Source organism: Notothenia rossii (assembly GCF_949606895.1).
Source record: "Notothenia rossii genome assembly, chromosome: 2".
Lineage (NCBI taxonomy): Eukaryota > Metazoa > Chordata > Actinopteri > Perciformes > Nototheniidae > Notothenia > Notothenia rossii.
This window is the reverse complement of record NC_136904.1, coordinates 96,484,973-96,503,202: the sequence shown is the minus strand read 5'-3', so window position 1 is coordinate 96,503,202 and position 18,230 is coordinate 96,484,973. Positions and strand designations below refer to the sequence as shown.

The 18,230-nt window shown below is 48.3% G+C and overlaps 2 protein-coding genes across 13 annotated transcripts in view; both read left to right on the top strand.

Moving 5' to 3' along the window:
- Nucleotides 1–18,230, top strand: part of ttn.1 (titin, tandem duplicate 1) — a 236,951-nt gene that overhangs the window by 55,130 nt on the left and 163,591 nt on the right. The gene's annotated exons all lie outside the window — the stretch shown is intronic.
- On the top strand, nucleotides 5,527–8,744 carry LOC307030607 (cell adhesion molecule DSCAM-like). Of its 2 annotated transcripts, XR_013805718.1 has the most exons (7): nucleotides 5,527–5,691; nucleotides 6,383–6,661; nucleotides 6,748–7,029; nucleotides 7,110–7,388; nucleotides 7,480–7,767; nucleotides 7,868–8,501; nucleotides 8,591–8,744. XR_013805718.1 is itself a non-coding variant. In XM_079667119.1 (6 exons), the coding sequence occupies exons 1-6, from the start codon at nucleotides 5,565–5,567 to the stop codon at nucleotides 8,164–8,166; spliced, it is 1,554 nt and encodes a 517-aa protein (XP_079523245.1). In that variant the 5' UTR covers nucleotides 5,527–5,564; the 3' UTR covers nucleotides 8,167–8,513. The 2 variants fall into 2 exon arrangements, 1 of the variants encoding a protein (XP_079523245.1); XM_079667119.1 differs by lacking the exon at nucleotides 8,591–8,744 and having other exon boundaries at nucleotides 7,868–8,513.

Below are 18,230 nucleotides of genomic sequence, written 5' to 3'. Positions count from 1 at the left end.
GGAGTTTATACCTGCCGGGCGGCTAATGGTGCCGGACAGAAAGAGACCATCGGTACTCTGTCCATCAAAGGTTAGAGCAGTCCCTTTAACATCAGCTTAAACAGCAACTGTACAAACCATCAGAAGGTATTGAAAGGCTGTGTTTGCTCTGTTTCTTCCCAAATAACTCCAGAACCTCCGGTCTTCACGGTGAGACCCGAGTCCCAGGACGCCTCACCGGGCTCACATGTTGTGATCAAATCAGCCTTCACAGGATCCGCTCCTCTGGTGGTTAAATGGTTTAGAGAGGAGAAGGAGGTGTTCACTGGGGGGAAGTGTTTCATAAAGAAAGACTCCTCTTCCAGCTCTCTGGAGCTTCAGTCAGTGAAACCCGGTGACTCGGCTAAATACACCTGCCAGGTGTCCAATGATGCTGGGAAGGTGGATTGCACCGCAGTCCTCTTTGTGACAGGTGCTGTTTCCTTCTCTCTTCTCTAAAGTGTTGCACTGAACTGTGATTTTCTTTACTTAACCTCTTACTGTAACTGTTACTGTTCAATTACAGAAGCCCCAACATTTACAATGAAGCTCGAGCCTTCACAGCTGCTGAAAACCGGACAGCCTCTAAAGCTGTCCTGCAAAGTGCAAGGCACGCCTGTTATTACCATCAAATGGTGTAAACATGGCTCAGAGATCTGTGCAGACCGCAGACACAGCATGTCCTTCGAGAGCTCTGTAGCATCTCTGGAGGTGGACAGCTGTTCCGTGCAGGATAGTGGAGAGTTTGTGTGCACGGCGTCCAGCGAGGCCGGCAGCGACCAGTGCAGCACCTCCGTCACGGTCCAAGGTTGGTTCAGATTTCAGAGTTCACCCTAGAAAGATATACTTAATACTGAAGTCTGGTCCACATTTTTCTGTTCAATAATGCAGACACTGGCTTCCTGTCTTTCAAAGACTCCATTCATCAGAGTTTCTAATCAGATGTTAGACAGCTCTGTGTTTCTTATTTGGAAAACGCATTGCCTTTGGAGCTTACCCTGGAGTCTCTGAACAGCTGAACGAACTCTGTGGACCAGACTGACCCTAGAACCCACTGTTCATTCCTCTGTTGCCTTTCAACTTACCATCTACCATCTTTGTCTTGTAGACCCTCCAGAGTTTGCGAGGTCTTTTGAATCAGCCGAGCTCGTAAAGGGAGCCGACATTTTCTTGGAAGGACTCGTTTCAGGTTCCCCTCCATACGAAATAAACTGCTTCCTCAATGAGAAGCTGATCAGAAACGACCAAAGACATAAAGTCAGTGTTGAGAAGGACACGGTCACTCTTCACATCTCAAAGTGTGAGATGGCAGACGCCGGCACGTACCGGTGCTCGGTTACTAACGATGTGGGAGACACTTCATGTTCTTGCCAGATTTCCCTGAAAGGTTAGTCAACCGATAGTAAAACATACCAAGGTTATGTCTTCACATGGTGCCCAACTGGGTTCAACTCCTGTGCAATTCACCACAGCATGTTTTAGAGTATTAGTGCAGTATAAGGTATATCAAGGAGCTAGATGTGCATGTGGTTCCTGTGTGTTTGTGTATACCTCCTACAGTCTGATCTGTGGTCTTCTCCCACTAGAACCCCCCTCATTCATTGAGAGACTAGAGGATATGTCCTGCATGGTGGGCTCTGAGCTCACTATGAAGTGTTTGTTGTCTGGATCACTTCCCATGACTCTCTGCTGGATCAAGGACGACATTGAGCTCTCAGAAGACGAGCACATTAAGATGTCTTATGAAACTCAAAGAGCAGAGTTGGTTTTGAGAAATGCTCAGATATCCCATGGCGGGAAGTATGTGTGTCAGGCTCAGAATCGAGCCGGGACTCAGCGATGTGCCACCATGCTCATAGTCACAGGTTTGTAGGATGTTTTATTGTCTTCTCTGCTTTCATGTCCAGCTTTCTGTTTACTCTGTCGCTTTAACGCCTGTCCGCGGTAACAGCTAACTGTGTATCGGACTTTTTAAATCCCAGAGCCAGCAAGTATTTCAGAACAAGCGAGCTCCGTCAGTGTAACACAGGGTGACCCGGCCCGGCTCGAGTGCCGGTTCTCAGGCACCAAGCCGCTCAGGTGCAGCTGGATGAAGGCGGGTCAGGAGCTGACGTCAGGCAGGAGATTCAGGATCCAGAGCTCAGACTGCAGCTCGGTGCTGTGCTTCAGTAAGACAGAGCTCAGGGACAGCGGGGAATACTGCTTCCAGGTTTCTAACGCCTCCGGCTGCAGCTCTTGTGAGGCAGCCGTTACTATCTTAGGTCAGTTTATTCAGAGGTTTCATAACTCCAATGAGTCTATGTCCTTTATTCAAGCAGCTGAACACTGTTTCTGCACTCTGCATGTCTTAGATCAAATTTTTCCACCGTCTTTCACGAGAGGGCTGACGGAGACAGAAGCTATCAGAGGATCGTTTGCTCATCTCGAGTGCCTGGTGTCCGGCTCGCTGCCGATGACAATACAGTGGTTCAGAGAGGAGGAGGAGATCCGCTCTGAGGATAAACACAAGTGCTCTTTCTATGAAAATGTTGCTTTCCTGGAGATCAGTGGTGTGGACAGTACAGACAGCGGCAGATACACGTGCATGGCTTCAAACAGGGCGGGATCAGAGCGGTGCTCCGGGGCGGTGGTGGTCAAAGGTTAGACTTTATCCTCACAACTCTGTACCAGGTTCACATTGTATATGTTGTTTTACATGTTACAACAACCGTGTTATCCACCAACAGATCCACCATGCATCTTTGAAAAGCCTGAGTCCATGAGTGTGTTGCCGGGGTCAATGGTTAGGTTTCATGTTGGCGTCTCTGGCACACCGCCGCTGACCATCAAATGGTTTACAAACAGGAAGGAGATGATGTCCACTGCTGATCACTCCGTGGTCAGACACACCTCGTCCAGCTCTCTGGAGCTTCTCTCTGCTAAAGCTTCTGACTCTGGAGAGTATGTGTGTGAGATACAAAACGCTGTGGGCGCCACTTCCTGTCGGGCAACACTCTCTGTGAAAGGTTCATATTAGTCTGTTTATCACTAGTCTTTACTTTGTTCGGACCACCATGCTCAATAACTCCTGTGTGTGTTTTTCCAGAACCGCCCTTTTTCATTGACAAACCGGAGGGTGTGTCAGTGGTCAGAGTGGGAGGCAATCAGGTGTTTGAGTGTCAGGTGGGGGGCTCTCCTCCGATCTCTGTGCGCTGGTTCAGAGATGAAGCTGAGATCCACCAGAGCGTCAAACACCAGACAGCGTTTACAAACTCTAAAGCCACGTTAGAGATCAGGGAAGTTAGTGAGCATGATGGCGGGAAATACTTCTGTGAAGCCTCCAACGAGGCCGGGATAGAGAGCTGCAGTGTGGAGCTGGAAGTGAAAGGTTGGTTTCCCTCGTGTTAGACATACATCTTGCTTGACTGAAACAAACCACAGCCTGCTTCAGTTCCTCTTCTCTATTTCAGAGCCTCCTCGGTTTGCTGCAGAGCTGACGTCTCTGGAAGTTGTTCAATGTTCTCCAGCTGTGTTTGCATGCAAAGTGGGAGGAAGTTCTCCGTTTAAGGTCACGTGGTTCAAAGATAAGCAGCCAATCAAATCCAGTAAGAAGTATATTATCACTGATGGTGAACATGTGAGCTTGCAGATCCAGGACTGTAACGCTGGGGATTCTGGGCCGTATCAGTGCATGGTAGCCAACGAGGCTGGCAGTTGTTCCAGTTTTGCGGTGTTATCTCTGAAAGGTTGGTTTTACATACCACTGACATTTATTAAGTTTACACCTCTGAACACTTTCTGTTAATACAACCACGTCTTTCCTTTGCATTAGTCCTTCCAACATTTGTAAAGAAGATGGAACATTTATCCACTAATCTGGGAGAGGTGGCGTTGTTTCGCTGCACAGTGGAGGGCTCTCAGCCTCTCTGTGTCCACTGGCTAAAGGACGGGACCTGGATCCCAGAGGATCCACAGATTGAGAGGGTGTTTGAGAACAAAGAGGCAGTCCTCAGGATCCCCTCCTGTGAGGCGACTCACAGCGGGGGGTACACCTGCCAGGTGGTGAACGAGGCCGGGCAGGTCACATGCTTTGCCTCCCTGCTCGTGCAAGGTACTGCTGCTTCATGCATAACATTACAGGTAGCTTTAATGCTGTCTCCAACAAGTGCACTCACCTCTTTGTCCCGGTGTTTTAGAACCACCAACCATCCAAGAGAAGCCAGAGGTAGTCAAAGTGACCTGTGGAGACCCGGTTAGTCTGGAGTGCAGGGTAGCAGGAACTCCTCCGATCAGGTTGAGGTGGACTAAAGATGGCAGAGAGCTCCAGTCTAGCAGGAAGTTCCACCTCTGCTACGAGAACAACCTCAGCAGTGTTAGCATGCAGACGTCTGAGCAGCAGGACGGGGGGGAGTATCTGCTGGAGGCCTCAAATTCTGTCGGGGCCTGCAGCTGTAAAGTCCTGCTGCTAGTTTTAGGTTTGTGAAGATACTCCACAGCTTAGGACAAATATCGTAGAACAGATTCTCTCTCTGACTCTAATTCTCTTTTCATTTCACTCTGAACAGAGGAAGTAGTCCCTCCGACGTTCGTTAGGAAGTTAACAAACACTCAAGCCATCATGGGTTCAGTGGTTACCTTGCAGTGCAAAGCTGCCGGGTCTCTTCCAATGTCTGTTGAATGGAGCAAAGGGAAAGATGACATCTCTAAGAGCTCCAGATATAACCTCCTGCATGCTGGAAACACTGTGTCGCTGGAGTTCAAACTGAGCGGGAGCGCTGACACGGGGGAATACTCCTGTAAAGCGATGAATGCTGCAGGCAGCTGTGTGTGCAGTGCAGTGCTCACCGCTAAAGGTTAGCATCCAAACGTTATACATTATTTACTCCGAGGCTGTGAGTCCTGTGAAGTAATCATCTCTCCGTGTGGGTTTTAGTGCCACCGAGGTTTGTAGCTGAGCTGGAGTCTCAGGCTGTTGCTCAGAAGTCCACGGTGCTCTTCAGAAGTGTCTTTGAGGGAACTTCTCCGTTAATGGTGAAATGGCTCAAGGATGGCATGGAGCTCCTCCCCGGGCCGAGGTGTTCGATCAGCCGGGACGAATACTCCTCGTCCGTAGAGCTCCCCGCCGTTGGGATGCAGCACTCTGGGGTTTACTCGTGTCAAGTTAGCAACGCAGCGGGCGTTGTGAACTCTGCAGCGGAGTTATTGGTGAAAGGTTGGACTTCTTTTTTATCGTCCTCCCGCCATCATCACCTCCCTATAACTCCATCTTTTTTTAAAAGCACCTTATTCTTTATTCCCTCCACCTGACCACCTGACCATCTCTTCCCTACCCAGGAGTTTGTGTTGTGTTCAGTCACCTCCCTCCCTCCATCCATCCACTCATAGTAACTTGATATTTCTTTGACTTTGCAGAGCCCCCTCGGTTTGTCCTGAAACTCCCCCCCACTACCTTTGTGAAGCAGTGTGAGGGATACCGTTTCGAATGCAAGGCCATCGCCTCGCGCTCCCTGAAAATGTGCTGGTATAAAAATGACCAAAAGATAACGGACGGAGACAACTATAGAACTATGTTTGTCGACTCGACTGCGTACCTGCAGTTGCACAGCACCAGGTTTGCGGATAACGGCGTCTTCACCTGTGAGGCGCACAACGATGCCGGCAGTCTGAGCTGCAGCACCGTGCTCACTGTCCAAGGTCAGCTATCCAGCTTCTGCCTCACGTCGATGTGGTCCATCTAAACTTGTGTGGCATGATACTAAGGAATGAACACGCCCCCGTGATGTAGATTCCAATATCACGTCTTGAGTTTGACCTTTTTTTATGAGTGCTTTTGGAAACGTCAGCATGATACAAACAGTTGCTCCCTGTTGGGGAATCAGATTGTTTTCTTCCAGTGTGTTCGACAGCATGAGTGTTTCCTCTTTTTTTAGGCATGTTTTTCCCTATGTGTGGAATGACCTCCAGAAGACTTGTGTTTTTCCATCTCAAAGCTGGAGTGCAGAGTGTTTGTCTCCCCCCTCTGTCACTGAGAGTAATTACCATATTGGGGAACACAGGGGATGTTCAGATAAGAAGAACACTTGGCGTTCAGAAGATGGAAATGCTCGCTATGACTTGAGGAAGGTGTGGCGAGGTTCACCAGCACATCTGCGTCATACTGCAGAACACACAGCGCTAATCTTCATCGTTATTTTGTGAACCTGTTTTCCTCAAAATGAACGTATATTTATTTTTTTAAAAGTCCTGCGCTCCAGCTTTAACTCCTGATTTTTTCACTAATGAACTTCTTGTTGACGTCTGGATGGATTCCCTCGCATGGACTGAATATGAGCATGACCCTGAACCAGTCTGCAGTTTATTAATATATCTCTGATATATCTTCCAGAGTCCCCGTCCTTTATCAAAACTCCCAGTCCCGTAGAGGGCATTAAAGGGAAAGAGGCCAGCCTGCACTGTGAGGTGTACGGCACTCAACCTTTCGTGGTTCACTGGTACAAAGAGAAGCGGCCATTGAAGGAGAGCAGGAAGTATAAGATGGTCAGTGAAGGCAGCTCAGCCACGCTCCACATTATGAAGCTTGAGCAGGAGGACGCCGGCCTCTACGAGTGCAGAGTGTCCAACAATGTAGAAAGTGCAACCTGTCGCACTACCGTTAGCCTGAGAGGTCAGTACACAGTCAAAGGTCATTTCATTAGCTTCTATTCTTAGTGATTAGCCCCCCTCACCTTTAATCTCTCCACCAATACTCAGAAAAACCAACGTTTGTGAAGAAGTTGGTGGACCAGACGGTGAGCGTCGGCCATCAGCTGACTCTGAGCGCCACGGTGAGAGGCTCTGAGGCTGTGACCGTGTCCTGGGTGCAGGACAAGGATCACATCCTCAGAGACGGGGACAACAGGAAGATCACCTTTGAGAATAATGTGGTCACCCTTGTGGTGCCTAAAGCTGACTCCACCACCGCTGGCAAATACACCTGCCGGCTGAGCAGCGAGTCTGGCGTTGTGGAGTCCGTCTCCCAAGTGACGGTTCTAGGTTGGTTCCTTTAGACTTTAGTACATAACTGCCAGGTCAGGATTTTTTTTTAGATTAATAACTTATTCCCTGATTTTTAGAACCCGCCGCTATTGTGGATAGCCCAGAGTCCCTGAACGTGAAGTCAGGGGAGAACGTCTCTCTTGAGGTCAGAGTGTCTGGCTCTCCAGAACTGAACCTTAAGTGGTTCAAAGATAGCAAAGTGCTGTCTGCTGGCGCCAAGTACCAGACGTCCTTCACAAAGAAGGTGGCCGTCCTGAAGATCCGCTCTGCTGACAAAGCAGACGCCGGAGAGTACAAGCTAGAGATCACCAATAACGTTGGTACGGCCTCTTGCAAAACTAAACTCTCCGTCTCAGGTTTGTCCGGTTTCTAGATTTACATTTTGAACTTCTTTTATCAAAAGTTAGCTCTGAATTGATTCATAACTGGTTGTTTTTTTGACAATAGATAAGTTGATTCCACCGAGCTTCATCAGGAAGCTGAGAGACACCCAGCTTATTGTTGGTAAGCCGGGCGAGATGGACTGTAAGGTCGCTGGCTCTGCTCCTTTAACCACTTCCTGGTTCCACAACGGCCAGGAGGTCAAGAGCGGGTTGAACTACGACATTAGCTGCACCGATAATACCTGCAAACTGAGAGTCCCGACAATCTGCATGTCCGATTCTGGCAAGTACACCTGTAAAGCTGTAAATGCTGCAGGGGCCAGTGAGACCAGTGCTTCCATGAATGTGACAGGTCAGTAGGCGTGAATAGAGCCGAGTACATTTCCCAACGTGGACGCGTTAAAGATGGTGATTAAATCTCTTACAACTCATCTTCTTTATTTGAAACCCAGAACCTCCATCCTTTGTGGAAAAGCCAGAAGCAAAGGAAACACTGCCCGGCAAAAGCGTGTCTTTCTCAGCTAGAGTGAAAGGTAGCGCCCTCCTGAAGGTGAAATGGTTCAGGGGGGCCAAGGAGATGCAGCATGGCCGGGGCTGCGAGGTGGCCCTGAAGGACGGGGTCGCCTCTTTGGTGCTCCAAAAGGTGGAGAAGTCCCACGCAGGAGAGTACACTTGCCAGATCATTAACAACGCAGGGAAGGAGAGCTGCCCTGTGAACCTGTTTGTGAAAGGTTTGTTAGCACTTGTTTAACTTCTTCTTCTGAGTGAGCTTTGTGTTACTGATGATGAAATGACCTTTCTCAGAGCCGGTGCACTTTGTGAAGAAACTGAGGGACGTTTCCTCTGAGAAGGGGAAGCCTCTGTTGCTCGAGGTCACATTTGCAGGCACTCCCAGAACCAACGTGACCTGGAAGAAGGATGGTAAACTCATCTGGGCCTCGTACCAGTACAATGTGACCACCACAGACTCCTCCTGCATCCTGCAGGTCCTTAACGCAGACAGGGTGGAGGCCACCGGTAGATACTCTTGTGAAGTAGACAACGGAGTCGGAAGTGACAGATGCGAAGCACAGATTTCAATTCTAGGTACAATTATTAAGCAGCATGAAGGGTTTATTCATTCAGTCAATAATTCATTCTTTCATGTGTTCATAAACCACCATCTTCTGCTCCAGAACGACCGTACTTTGTTGAAAAGATGGAGCCAGTGGATGTATGTCTGGGCGAAGCGGTTACCTTGAAATGCAGTATTTTAGGAACTCCCGACATCTCCCTAGCTTGGTTTAGAGCCGGCGGAAAGCTCCGCAAATCTGACACCTGCTCCATGGAGTTCTCTAAAGGTGTCGCCACTTTGAAACTGACCAAAACCACCAAGTTCGATCACGGTGAATACGTCTGCACGGCAGACAACCGGATCGGATCGGCCTCTGCCAGCTGTAACCTGACAGTGACAGGTGATGCTTGTTTACATACTTCTTTTTTTATTGAAATAAATCCTGCGTGGTCTTGTTCAGAGAGAGTCTTAATGGATGCTCTCACTTGTAGTTTTCCTACCTTATATATTATAATGTTTTCTCTGGTTATAAACTTTTGGGTGAATACACATTTCTTTGAGTAGTTCTCTGACTGTTGGTACATGTGACCCATAAAGCATAATCAGCCTAGACTTTGAAGTACATGCATGGCAGTATAACCACTGGCACCTGTCTAACACACACCTTGCTTCTCTCAGAACCGGTGCGCTTTATCAAGACACTGGAAGACACTACTTTCATAGTTGGTAAGCCTCTGACTCTGGTGTGCACGTACGCCGGCAGCCAGAGGGCCTTCGTCACCTGGAAGAAGGACGGCAAGATGATCTGGGCGTCTTATCAGTATAACGTTAGGACGACTGATTCAGTTTGCTTCCTGGACGTCCTCAACAGCGACCGCCCAGAGGCAGCTGGGACTTACACTTGCGAAATGTCCAACAAAGCGGGAACGGACGTCTGCCATGCTCGCGTCACCCTAGGTAAAGTCACAACTCTTAACACACCATCTGCTTTATCCATTAACTGTGTCCGCCTGTTGTATAGAGCATTACAGCGGTTTGTGGTCTTTAAGTAGGGTTACATAAAGTGTAGACCACCATCTGCCTGCTAGCTTAACATACTGTAGGCTTCATGCAACTAACCCAACCATTACCCCTCTCAGAGCCGCCGTGCTTCCAAACAAAGCTGGAAGACGCTCTTTTCAGACTCGGTGAACCTCTGAGCCTCAGGTGTACGTACGCCGGGAGCCAGAGGATGAGCGTCACCTGGAAGAAAGACGGTAAACTCATCTGGGCTTCATACAAGTACAACGTTAAGACCACCAAAGATTCCTGCGTCCTGGAGGTTCTCAACAGCGACCGCGAAGAGGCCGTAGGAAAATACACGTGTGAACTGTCTAACGCTGCGGGAACCGATATCAGCCACGCCAATGTCAAACTAGGTAACACACCTGAGCACCTCTCGTCTTTACAGCCATGTGAATCACAGGCTATATCATGTCATCTTTTATCTTCTAACACTAACACAACACTGCTGATTGATTTCTTAGAGCCTGTTAGCTTTGTGAGAAAACTGAGGAACACCTTCTATAAAGTGGGTAAGCCTCTGACGCTGGAGTGCACGTTCACCGGCAGCCAGAGCATTTACGTGACCTGGATGAAGGACGGCAAACTCATTTGGGCGTCGTACAAATACAACGTCAAAACCACCAAATCCTCCAGCAGCCTGGAGGTGCTCAACAGCGACCGCCGAGAGGCCGCTGGGAAATACTCTTGCAAGATTTCCAACTCAGAGGGCACTGCTATCTGCCATGCTATGGTTAAGATAGGTAAAGCCTCTGGCAACCAGTCAGTTTTACATTTAGAAATGACACATTTAAGTTCTCTTTGACTTCAACATGCATTTGCTTGCTTACACAAACCTGCCACTGACTAACATGCCCGTTGCCTCCTGTAGAACCTGTGCACTTTATCAAAGAGCTGGAAGACACCACGTACACACTCGGCCGCCCCCTGTCGCTGTACTGCGCCTACGGTGCAAGCCCTCCAGTCAACGTGAGCTGGAGAAAGGATGGGAAACCCGTCTGGGCCTGCTACAAATACAATGTTAAGACCACGGAGAACTCCTGCGTTCTCGAGGTCCTCAACAGCGACCGCATCGAAGCCGTGGGGAAATACTCCTGCGAGATTTCTAACTCTGAGAACAGCGCCGTCTGTTACGCGCAGGTCACTCTAGGTAACACAGGACAAGTGGTAGTGAGGGCTCATTGTTCTGGGTCTTATTCACACAAACAAAACGTGCATTCATCGGGAACGGCAATGCATTACAAACAATCAGCGTTTAGCATTTATCAAGTCAATTCATATTATACATGGTAATAAATAAACGATACATATATATATTTTTAAGTTTACAGTTATCTGCACAGATTATTAATTTCAGGCTATGGAAACATATAAATTATGCCACACAGGGTCGTGCAACACACTATGCAGTTAATAATCTGTTGATGCTACACAGGATAACAGGAAAGGAAGTGGATGAGGAGACACAATGGTACATTTTCTGGAAAGACGTCAAAGTCCGAACAACAGAATTAAACGTCTGGAAACTCTCCACCAACTTTTACGTTATCAACGTTATTTGTTAAAAACCAAAAGCAATGAGCCTTCCTTGTAGCTTCAACAGCTAATTTTATTTCACATAATCTCCCTCAGTAGCTGACTAACCGCTGCCATCTCTCCTAGAACCGATGCGCTTCATGAAACCGCTGCAGGACATGAGCTTTAGGGTCGGCCAGCCTCTGAAGCTCCAGGTCACGTTCATGGGCAGCCAGCTCGTGCACGTGAGCTGGAGGAAAGATGGCAAACCCATCTGGGCTTCTTACAAGTACAACGTGAAGACGACAGGCAGCTGCTGTGTGTTAGAGGTCCTCAACAGTGACAGAGAGGAGGCTGCTGGGAGATATTCCTGTGAAATATCCAATGCCAGCAGCTCTGCTATCTGCCACGCTCAGATCAGACTAGGTAACATGCTAACACTCTCTCTCACTGATTAGCTCTCAGCTCCGGCTACATGACCTCACTAACCCGTATTGCTTCTCTCAGAACCTGTGCGCTTCGTGAAAAAGCTCCAGGACACGTCCTACCTCCTGGGCCAACCTCTGCATCTGACATGCACGTACAGCGGCAGTCAGCGAGTTCACGTCAACTGGACCAAGGATGGGAAGATAATCTGGGCTTCGTACCAGTACAACGTGAAAACCACGGACTCCTGCTGCACTCTGGAGGTCCTGAACAGCGACCGAGAGGAAGCAGCCGGGCTGTACTGTTGTCAGATCTCTAACGCTGAGTGTTCGGCTAGCTGCGATGCTTATGTCGTTCTTAAAACCGCTAAGAAAGGTATAACCTCTCACACTAGCATTAAACATTTGCTTATACGTGGCTGTAGGAAGCAGAATCTCATCGTACTCCCAGACCGGCTTCTACGATGGATTTCATCCAAACTTTCTCAAAGAGGATGTCCTTTCTGAGGAGCTGGAACAAGTCTCTTTCTGGCTGTAGTCCAACACTGGAGTTCTTACAATACTTCACATTTACTTTTACATGTTTATCACCCAAATTAAGTATTTAGCCAGATGTTAAGGCTGCGGGCACGCGTTCCACACGGACCCTGTCGGTCATAGCATTTACTTCATGCAGACATTAGTTAGTTGCGCTAGCTGCATCTACTCTTTCGACAATAGATAGATATTTATTTAAGTTAGAATCTTTGGGGTTAACACTTTACGATATTTGGATGTTGAACAAAGCATTTTTTTGTTCTTGATTCAATGTGGACCTGACAAATGTAATACAAATGCCAAATGGACAGGATAGTCAGAACCTAATATAAATAATAATGAACCCTTTCACATCGCGGTGCACAGGAGTGCGTTGAGATTCTGCAATCCGCTGCACATTTAAAGCCTGATTGAATCCCATCAGTGGATCATAAATCATGATAGTTACTTGCTTCTGCTTGCTTTCCACCGCCTTCACAACTAACAACCATCACTGCTTCTCACAGAGCCAGCCCGCTTCATCAGGAAGCTGGAAAACACCACGTTCAGGGTCGGCGAGCCGCTGTCGCTGAGAGTGGCGTTCACCGGCAGCCAAAGACTGAGCGTGAGCTGGAAGAAAGACGGGGGAGTGATCTGGGCTTCCTATAAGTACAATGTGAAGACCACCGACAGCGGCTGTGTGCTGGATGTCCTCAACAGCGACCGAGAAGAGGCTTCTGGGAGATATACTTGCGAAATTTCCAATGCCCAAGGCTCTGATACCTGCCATGCTCATGTGAAACTAGGTAACGCTAACGCATCCTGCTTGCTTAATGCATGAAGTTAATAACACCTCCAGGTAACCACTCACATATGCCTGAGCGCTGTATTGCTTTACATACAGGTAAACGTCCCAGCATTCACGTAGCCTCTCTTTCTACGCATGAGAACATCCACGGGGTCCTTCGGATACTTCCAGATTCATAGCGTGTCCTACGCATGTTCGACCTCAGTGGTTTCTGTGTCTGATCTCCACATTGCTTCTCTCAGAGCCCGTACGCTTTGTGAAGAAGCTGGCGGACGTGAGCCACCAGCTGGGTAAGCCTCTGAAGCTGCAGTGCTCGTACTCCGGCAGCCAGAGGGTCTACGTGACGTGGAAGAAGGATGACAAGTTGATCTGGGCTTCTTACCTCTACAACGTCAAAATCACCGCCTCCACCTGCACTCTGGAGGTCCTCAACGGCGACAGGGCTGCCTCGGCCGGGAAATACACGTGCGAAATTTCCAATGCCGAAGGCAGTGACACCTGTCACACTAACGTTAAAATAGGTAACGCCGTACAAACGTCCCCCCGTGTGGTTCCCGTCACTAACCCTAACGTTCGGTGAAGTTCTCGTTTCCTGTGGTCTTGTCTCCGTTGGTAACACGAAGGGAATTTGATGACATCTCAAATCCTGGGTTATTCTGTTGGTGTGTTCATGGTGAACTTGTGGTTGTTGGTTTGAACAGATAAAGATTATACTTAGGGTTTTAAAGGTGCTTGAGAGCATGTGTTCCACATTGTTGTAGAACACATCATCTGAATATTTGCTTGCTCTAAAAAGGGATTTTTTAGTCTTTGTGTTTTTCTTTATTGGCTCGCTTGTATGTTGCAGGTTGTTTGTATGTCGTCCTCAGTGGCTCTCTGTTTTCCCAGATGCTCTGTGAAGGCCCGGTGGCCTCTTGATGATGATCTGAATTACGAAACCCCTTCCCACTGTCAAAACATGGCCTGACTTTCTCTCCTCTCTCCCCGATAACAGAGCGCAAAGTCCCTCCCAACTTCACCAAGAGGCCCTCGGAGTCCATGATGGATTCTGTGGGTAAGACGGTGAAGATGGAGGCTCGGGTGTCCGGCTCGCAGCCGCTGAGCATCACCTGGTACAAGGACAACAACCAGATCTACGGCTCCGACAAATACGCCATGAGCTTAGAGAACAACGTGGCCGTGCTGTCCGTCAGAGACTCCAGCAGCTCTGACGGCGGCGTGTACTCCTGCGAGGCGTCCAACGAGGCCGGCAAGGCTTCCTGTCGGGTGACCCTGAACATCACAGGTATATCGGTTCATTCATCTCTATAGTCTACTGATGACTGGCTGTAGTGTGTTCCTCTGAAAGGGCAATCATCTCCAGGTAAAACCCAACATCGCTACCATGAATAGATCTTCATGTTTGCAGGAGTTGAGAACAGTCAGATAACACAAGCTGCATCTGTGGTCAGCCCACCAACAGCAGCGGATGATTCTGTTAGCATTAGTACTCCAGGAAGTTGCACAATTATGTAAGAGGCAGAGTTCCCGTTAGCCGGTAATTACCGGACTACGACCGGTAAAATATGCTGAAGACCGGCAAATCTAAATCTCTCCGGTCAAAGTGTCTGTTCAAAATCATTTCCCTTTAGCGCAATACCGCATCAGTTGCGCAACTTGCGCCACTTATGTCTCAGACAGAAGAGTATGTGACAGACAAGAGTAGTCCATTCTAATGTGTAACACTTAATGTGGAGAAAGAGATGTGCTGGATGGGTTGATTGTGCGTTGATCTGTTGCTAATGCCTCGGGGTTCCGGTAGGCATGTAAACAAATGCATAATGCTGCGCTATACTTTGTGGCCTCACCCAGTTGTATAGCGACACTTATTGTTTAGGTGTCTTTTAATAAGCAGGTAGTCCTATCATTAGCTAGAACTAGCTGGATCTGATCCATATGGACATAAACGCGAGTGAAGTCTAATCTGACGGGAGAGAGAGATCAGCTGCTGCTGACGAGTCCACACGCAGCTCTGCATGATCACATGCAGCGGTGAGCGGACAAAACACACTTCAGGTTAGAATATCACACGTAGCTATTTTAATCACCTCTCAAACTACCGTAACTAGTTATAGATATGTTTAGTTTTACTGTCGGGTCACTCATTACTGATCCGCGAGCTGCATGATACTGACGGGCTGTCAGGAGAGGGAGAGAGCGCTCTGTTTATTATTCCCATGTTATTATAAATTACTGTTCACTTTTGAATAATGTAGTTACTCTACTATAATTAGTTTGTTTAATATCGAATCATATCAATTTGTTTTAAAGCTCAATAAATAACAAAGAAGACCTTTGACGGCACTTTTCTCATTTTACAACAGAAGTTTTAAACTTTAACGGACATGTTGACCGGCGAAAAAATATTCTAACGGGAACTCTGGTTCTGTTCTTTGGCCACTGTAAATATTCTCACAAATATGTTTTGTGCAGCGAAGATAACTTGTATGGATGCAAAGAATGTATTTTTGTAATCAAGCCCTGGGAAATGTGGAGGAAGATACCTAGCTTGGTTGCTGGTTCAAATGAACGTTTAATCCAGGACACAGTTATTCAGTCTGTGAACCAAACTCCCGTCTCGCTGCGTATCAGCAGCTGGAGTGTGTTTCTGACGGCTGTGTAGTTGGGTTCATTTCAGGTTTAGGTCAATGAAGACTGCAACACAAAGACTTTTAGGTCTGCAGGAGATGCACGTCCAGTTCCCGGTTTAAATCCTTCTTCCACGCCTCTCCTCCAGAAACTGGCCAGGCTCCGAAGTTTGATGTTCCTCTTGAGCCGGTGACGGTGAACGAGGGTGAGAAGCTGAGCCTGAAGTGTCGTGTGACCGGCTCCCCTCCTCTGAACATCCAGTGGATGAAGGACAGGAGGGAGCTGAAGTCCAGCGGGAACACTCGCATCACGTTTGTTGGCGGGTCGGCCTGTCTGGAGGTCAGCCCGGCCTCAAAGAGCGAGGCTGGGGATTACCTCTGCAAGGCCTCCAACCCCACCGGCAGCAACTTCTGCAAGTCCAAGGTCACTGTGAGAGGTAGGCTTTTTATCATCTAACAAACCTTCTCAGTTTGGCTGTTTTTTTCCCAGCCTGGATACCTTATATGATTAACCAGGAGCATGTGTTTTGGTGCTTTGTGATCATTTAGCTAAGATAATATAGAATAGGAATAATACATGTAATCCTTGTGTCTTACTTAATTTACTGAAATTACATTTGGGGATAAGCTTATTGTTCCTTAAACTTTCTGATAAAAGCCTTGCAAAGTTTACAATCTGTTCAAAAGGTGAAATCTTTTACCATTTGTTTACCTCCAAAACACACATTTTTAAATATTGTGGGTTTAAGGTTTATGGTTCTAACTTAAAACCAAAGTACCCCATAACGAGTCCCCCTCCTTCATTGCTGCTGGTGTTTGAGGCTGGGCTTCTTTATGTCGGACTCACCTGGTCATGATTTCTCTTCAGACTCAGGAGTGAAGGTTTCCCCCCCGGAGGCCGCCGCCCCGGCTGCAGCCGCCCCCGTCAAGAAACTGGACAACCTGTTCTTCATCGAGGAACTGCAGACGGTTTCTGCCACTGAGAGTAAGTGGAATGCAGTTTGTGAAACATGTGGTAAAGAACTCACTGCTACATAGCTTGAGTACCTACCTACCTACCCACCCACCTACCTACCTACCTACCTACCTACCCACCTACCCACCTACCTACCTACCTACCCACCCACCTACTTACCTACCTACCTACCTACCTACCCACCCACCTACCTACCTACCTACCCACCCACCTACCTACCTACCTACCTACCTACCCACCTACCCACCTACCTACCTACCCACCTACCCACCTACCTACCCACCTACCCACCTACCTACCTACCCACCCACCTACCTACCTACCCACCCACCTACCTACCTACCTACCTACCTACCTACCCACCTACCCACCTACCCACCTACCCACCTACCTACCCACCTACCCACCTACCTACCCACCTACCCACCTACCTACCTACCCACCCACCTACCTACCTACCTACCTACCCACCCACCTACCTACCTACCTACCCACCTACCTACCTACCTACCCACCCACCTACCTACCTACCTACCTACCCACCCACCTACCTACCTACCTACCCACCTACCCACCTACCTACCTACCTACCTACCCACCCACCTACCTACCTACCTACCTACCCACCTACCTACCTACCTACCTACCTACCTACCTACCTACCTAGCTACCTAAGACCTACCTAAGTGTTGGTCAGGAGGAAGTGTTGGTCAGGAGGAAGTGTTGGTCAGGAGGAAGTGTTGGTCAGGAGGAAGTGTACGCCCCTTCATGTTCTTCGTGTTTCCTCTGCAGAGGGCACCGCCACCTTCATCGCTAAGATCAGCGGAGACCCGATCCCCAGCGTGAAGTGGATGAAGGGCAAGTGGAGGCAGATCACCCCCGGTGGTCGCATCTCCATCGAGCAGAAGGGCCAGGACTCCAAGATGGAGATCAGAGAGGTGACCAAGTCGGACTCGGGTCAGTACCGCTGCGTCGCCACCAACAAACACGGAGAGATCGAGAGCAGCGCCGACCTGGAGGTCAGCAAGAAGGAGGAGGCGGAGGCACTGGGAGACATCCGGACCCGGCTGAAGAAGTAGGAAACATGTTTTAGGAGAAATACAGACAAACACACTGCAGAGGCTGTAGTACGTTACACTCAAGAGGAAAGAAGAAACATTTTGAGAAACAACCAAAATATAGTTATAAGTTATAAAGCTATTTCAATTTGAAGTCTCTATCATCATGTGCTCAGCAGCTACAGAATCAAGCTATGAACTGCATTATGTATTCAATTTGAATCACCATTATTACACGGCTGGAGAGGTTTTGCACCGTAGACCACGTGTGAGACGTATTTCTAGCAAAGTTTCCTCTGACTTTGTTGGATGTACTCCAGTTGAGTGAACAAGAGTTTCTTTATATCACCTTTGAGGATAAATGAGGAGTTGACATTGAGGAAGTTTCTTTGACAGAACTCCGTCCTCTTTACGAGCAGAGGATCTGAGATTTCTCACATCTGATTTTGTTCTTGATGTTTTCCAGGACTCCCTCGAAGCAGAAGAGTCCCAAGAAGGAAGGAGACTTCAACATCGTGGACCTGCTGAGAGGACACAACCCCAAAGACTACGAGAAGATCCTGCAGGAGCACGGCATCCACGACTACCGCGCCATCCTGCAGGCCATCGAGTTCCTGAAGAGGGAGAAGGAGATGGAGAGCGGGAAAGTGGTAAAGAAAATTGTCTTTACTTCACTTCCTGTCCCCTGGTCTGGAGGCCAATGGTTCCCTGAATGTGTTTTTGGTTGATATCCTGAGACACAAGCTGAAGAGAATTCACTCCAGAATCACATAG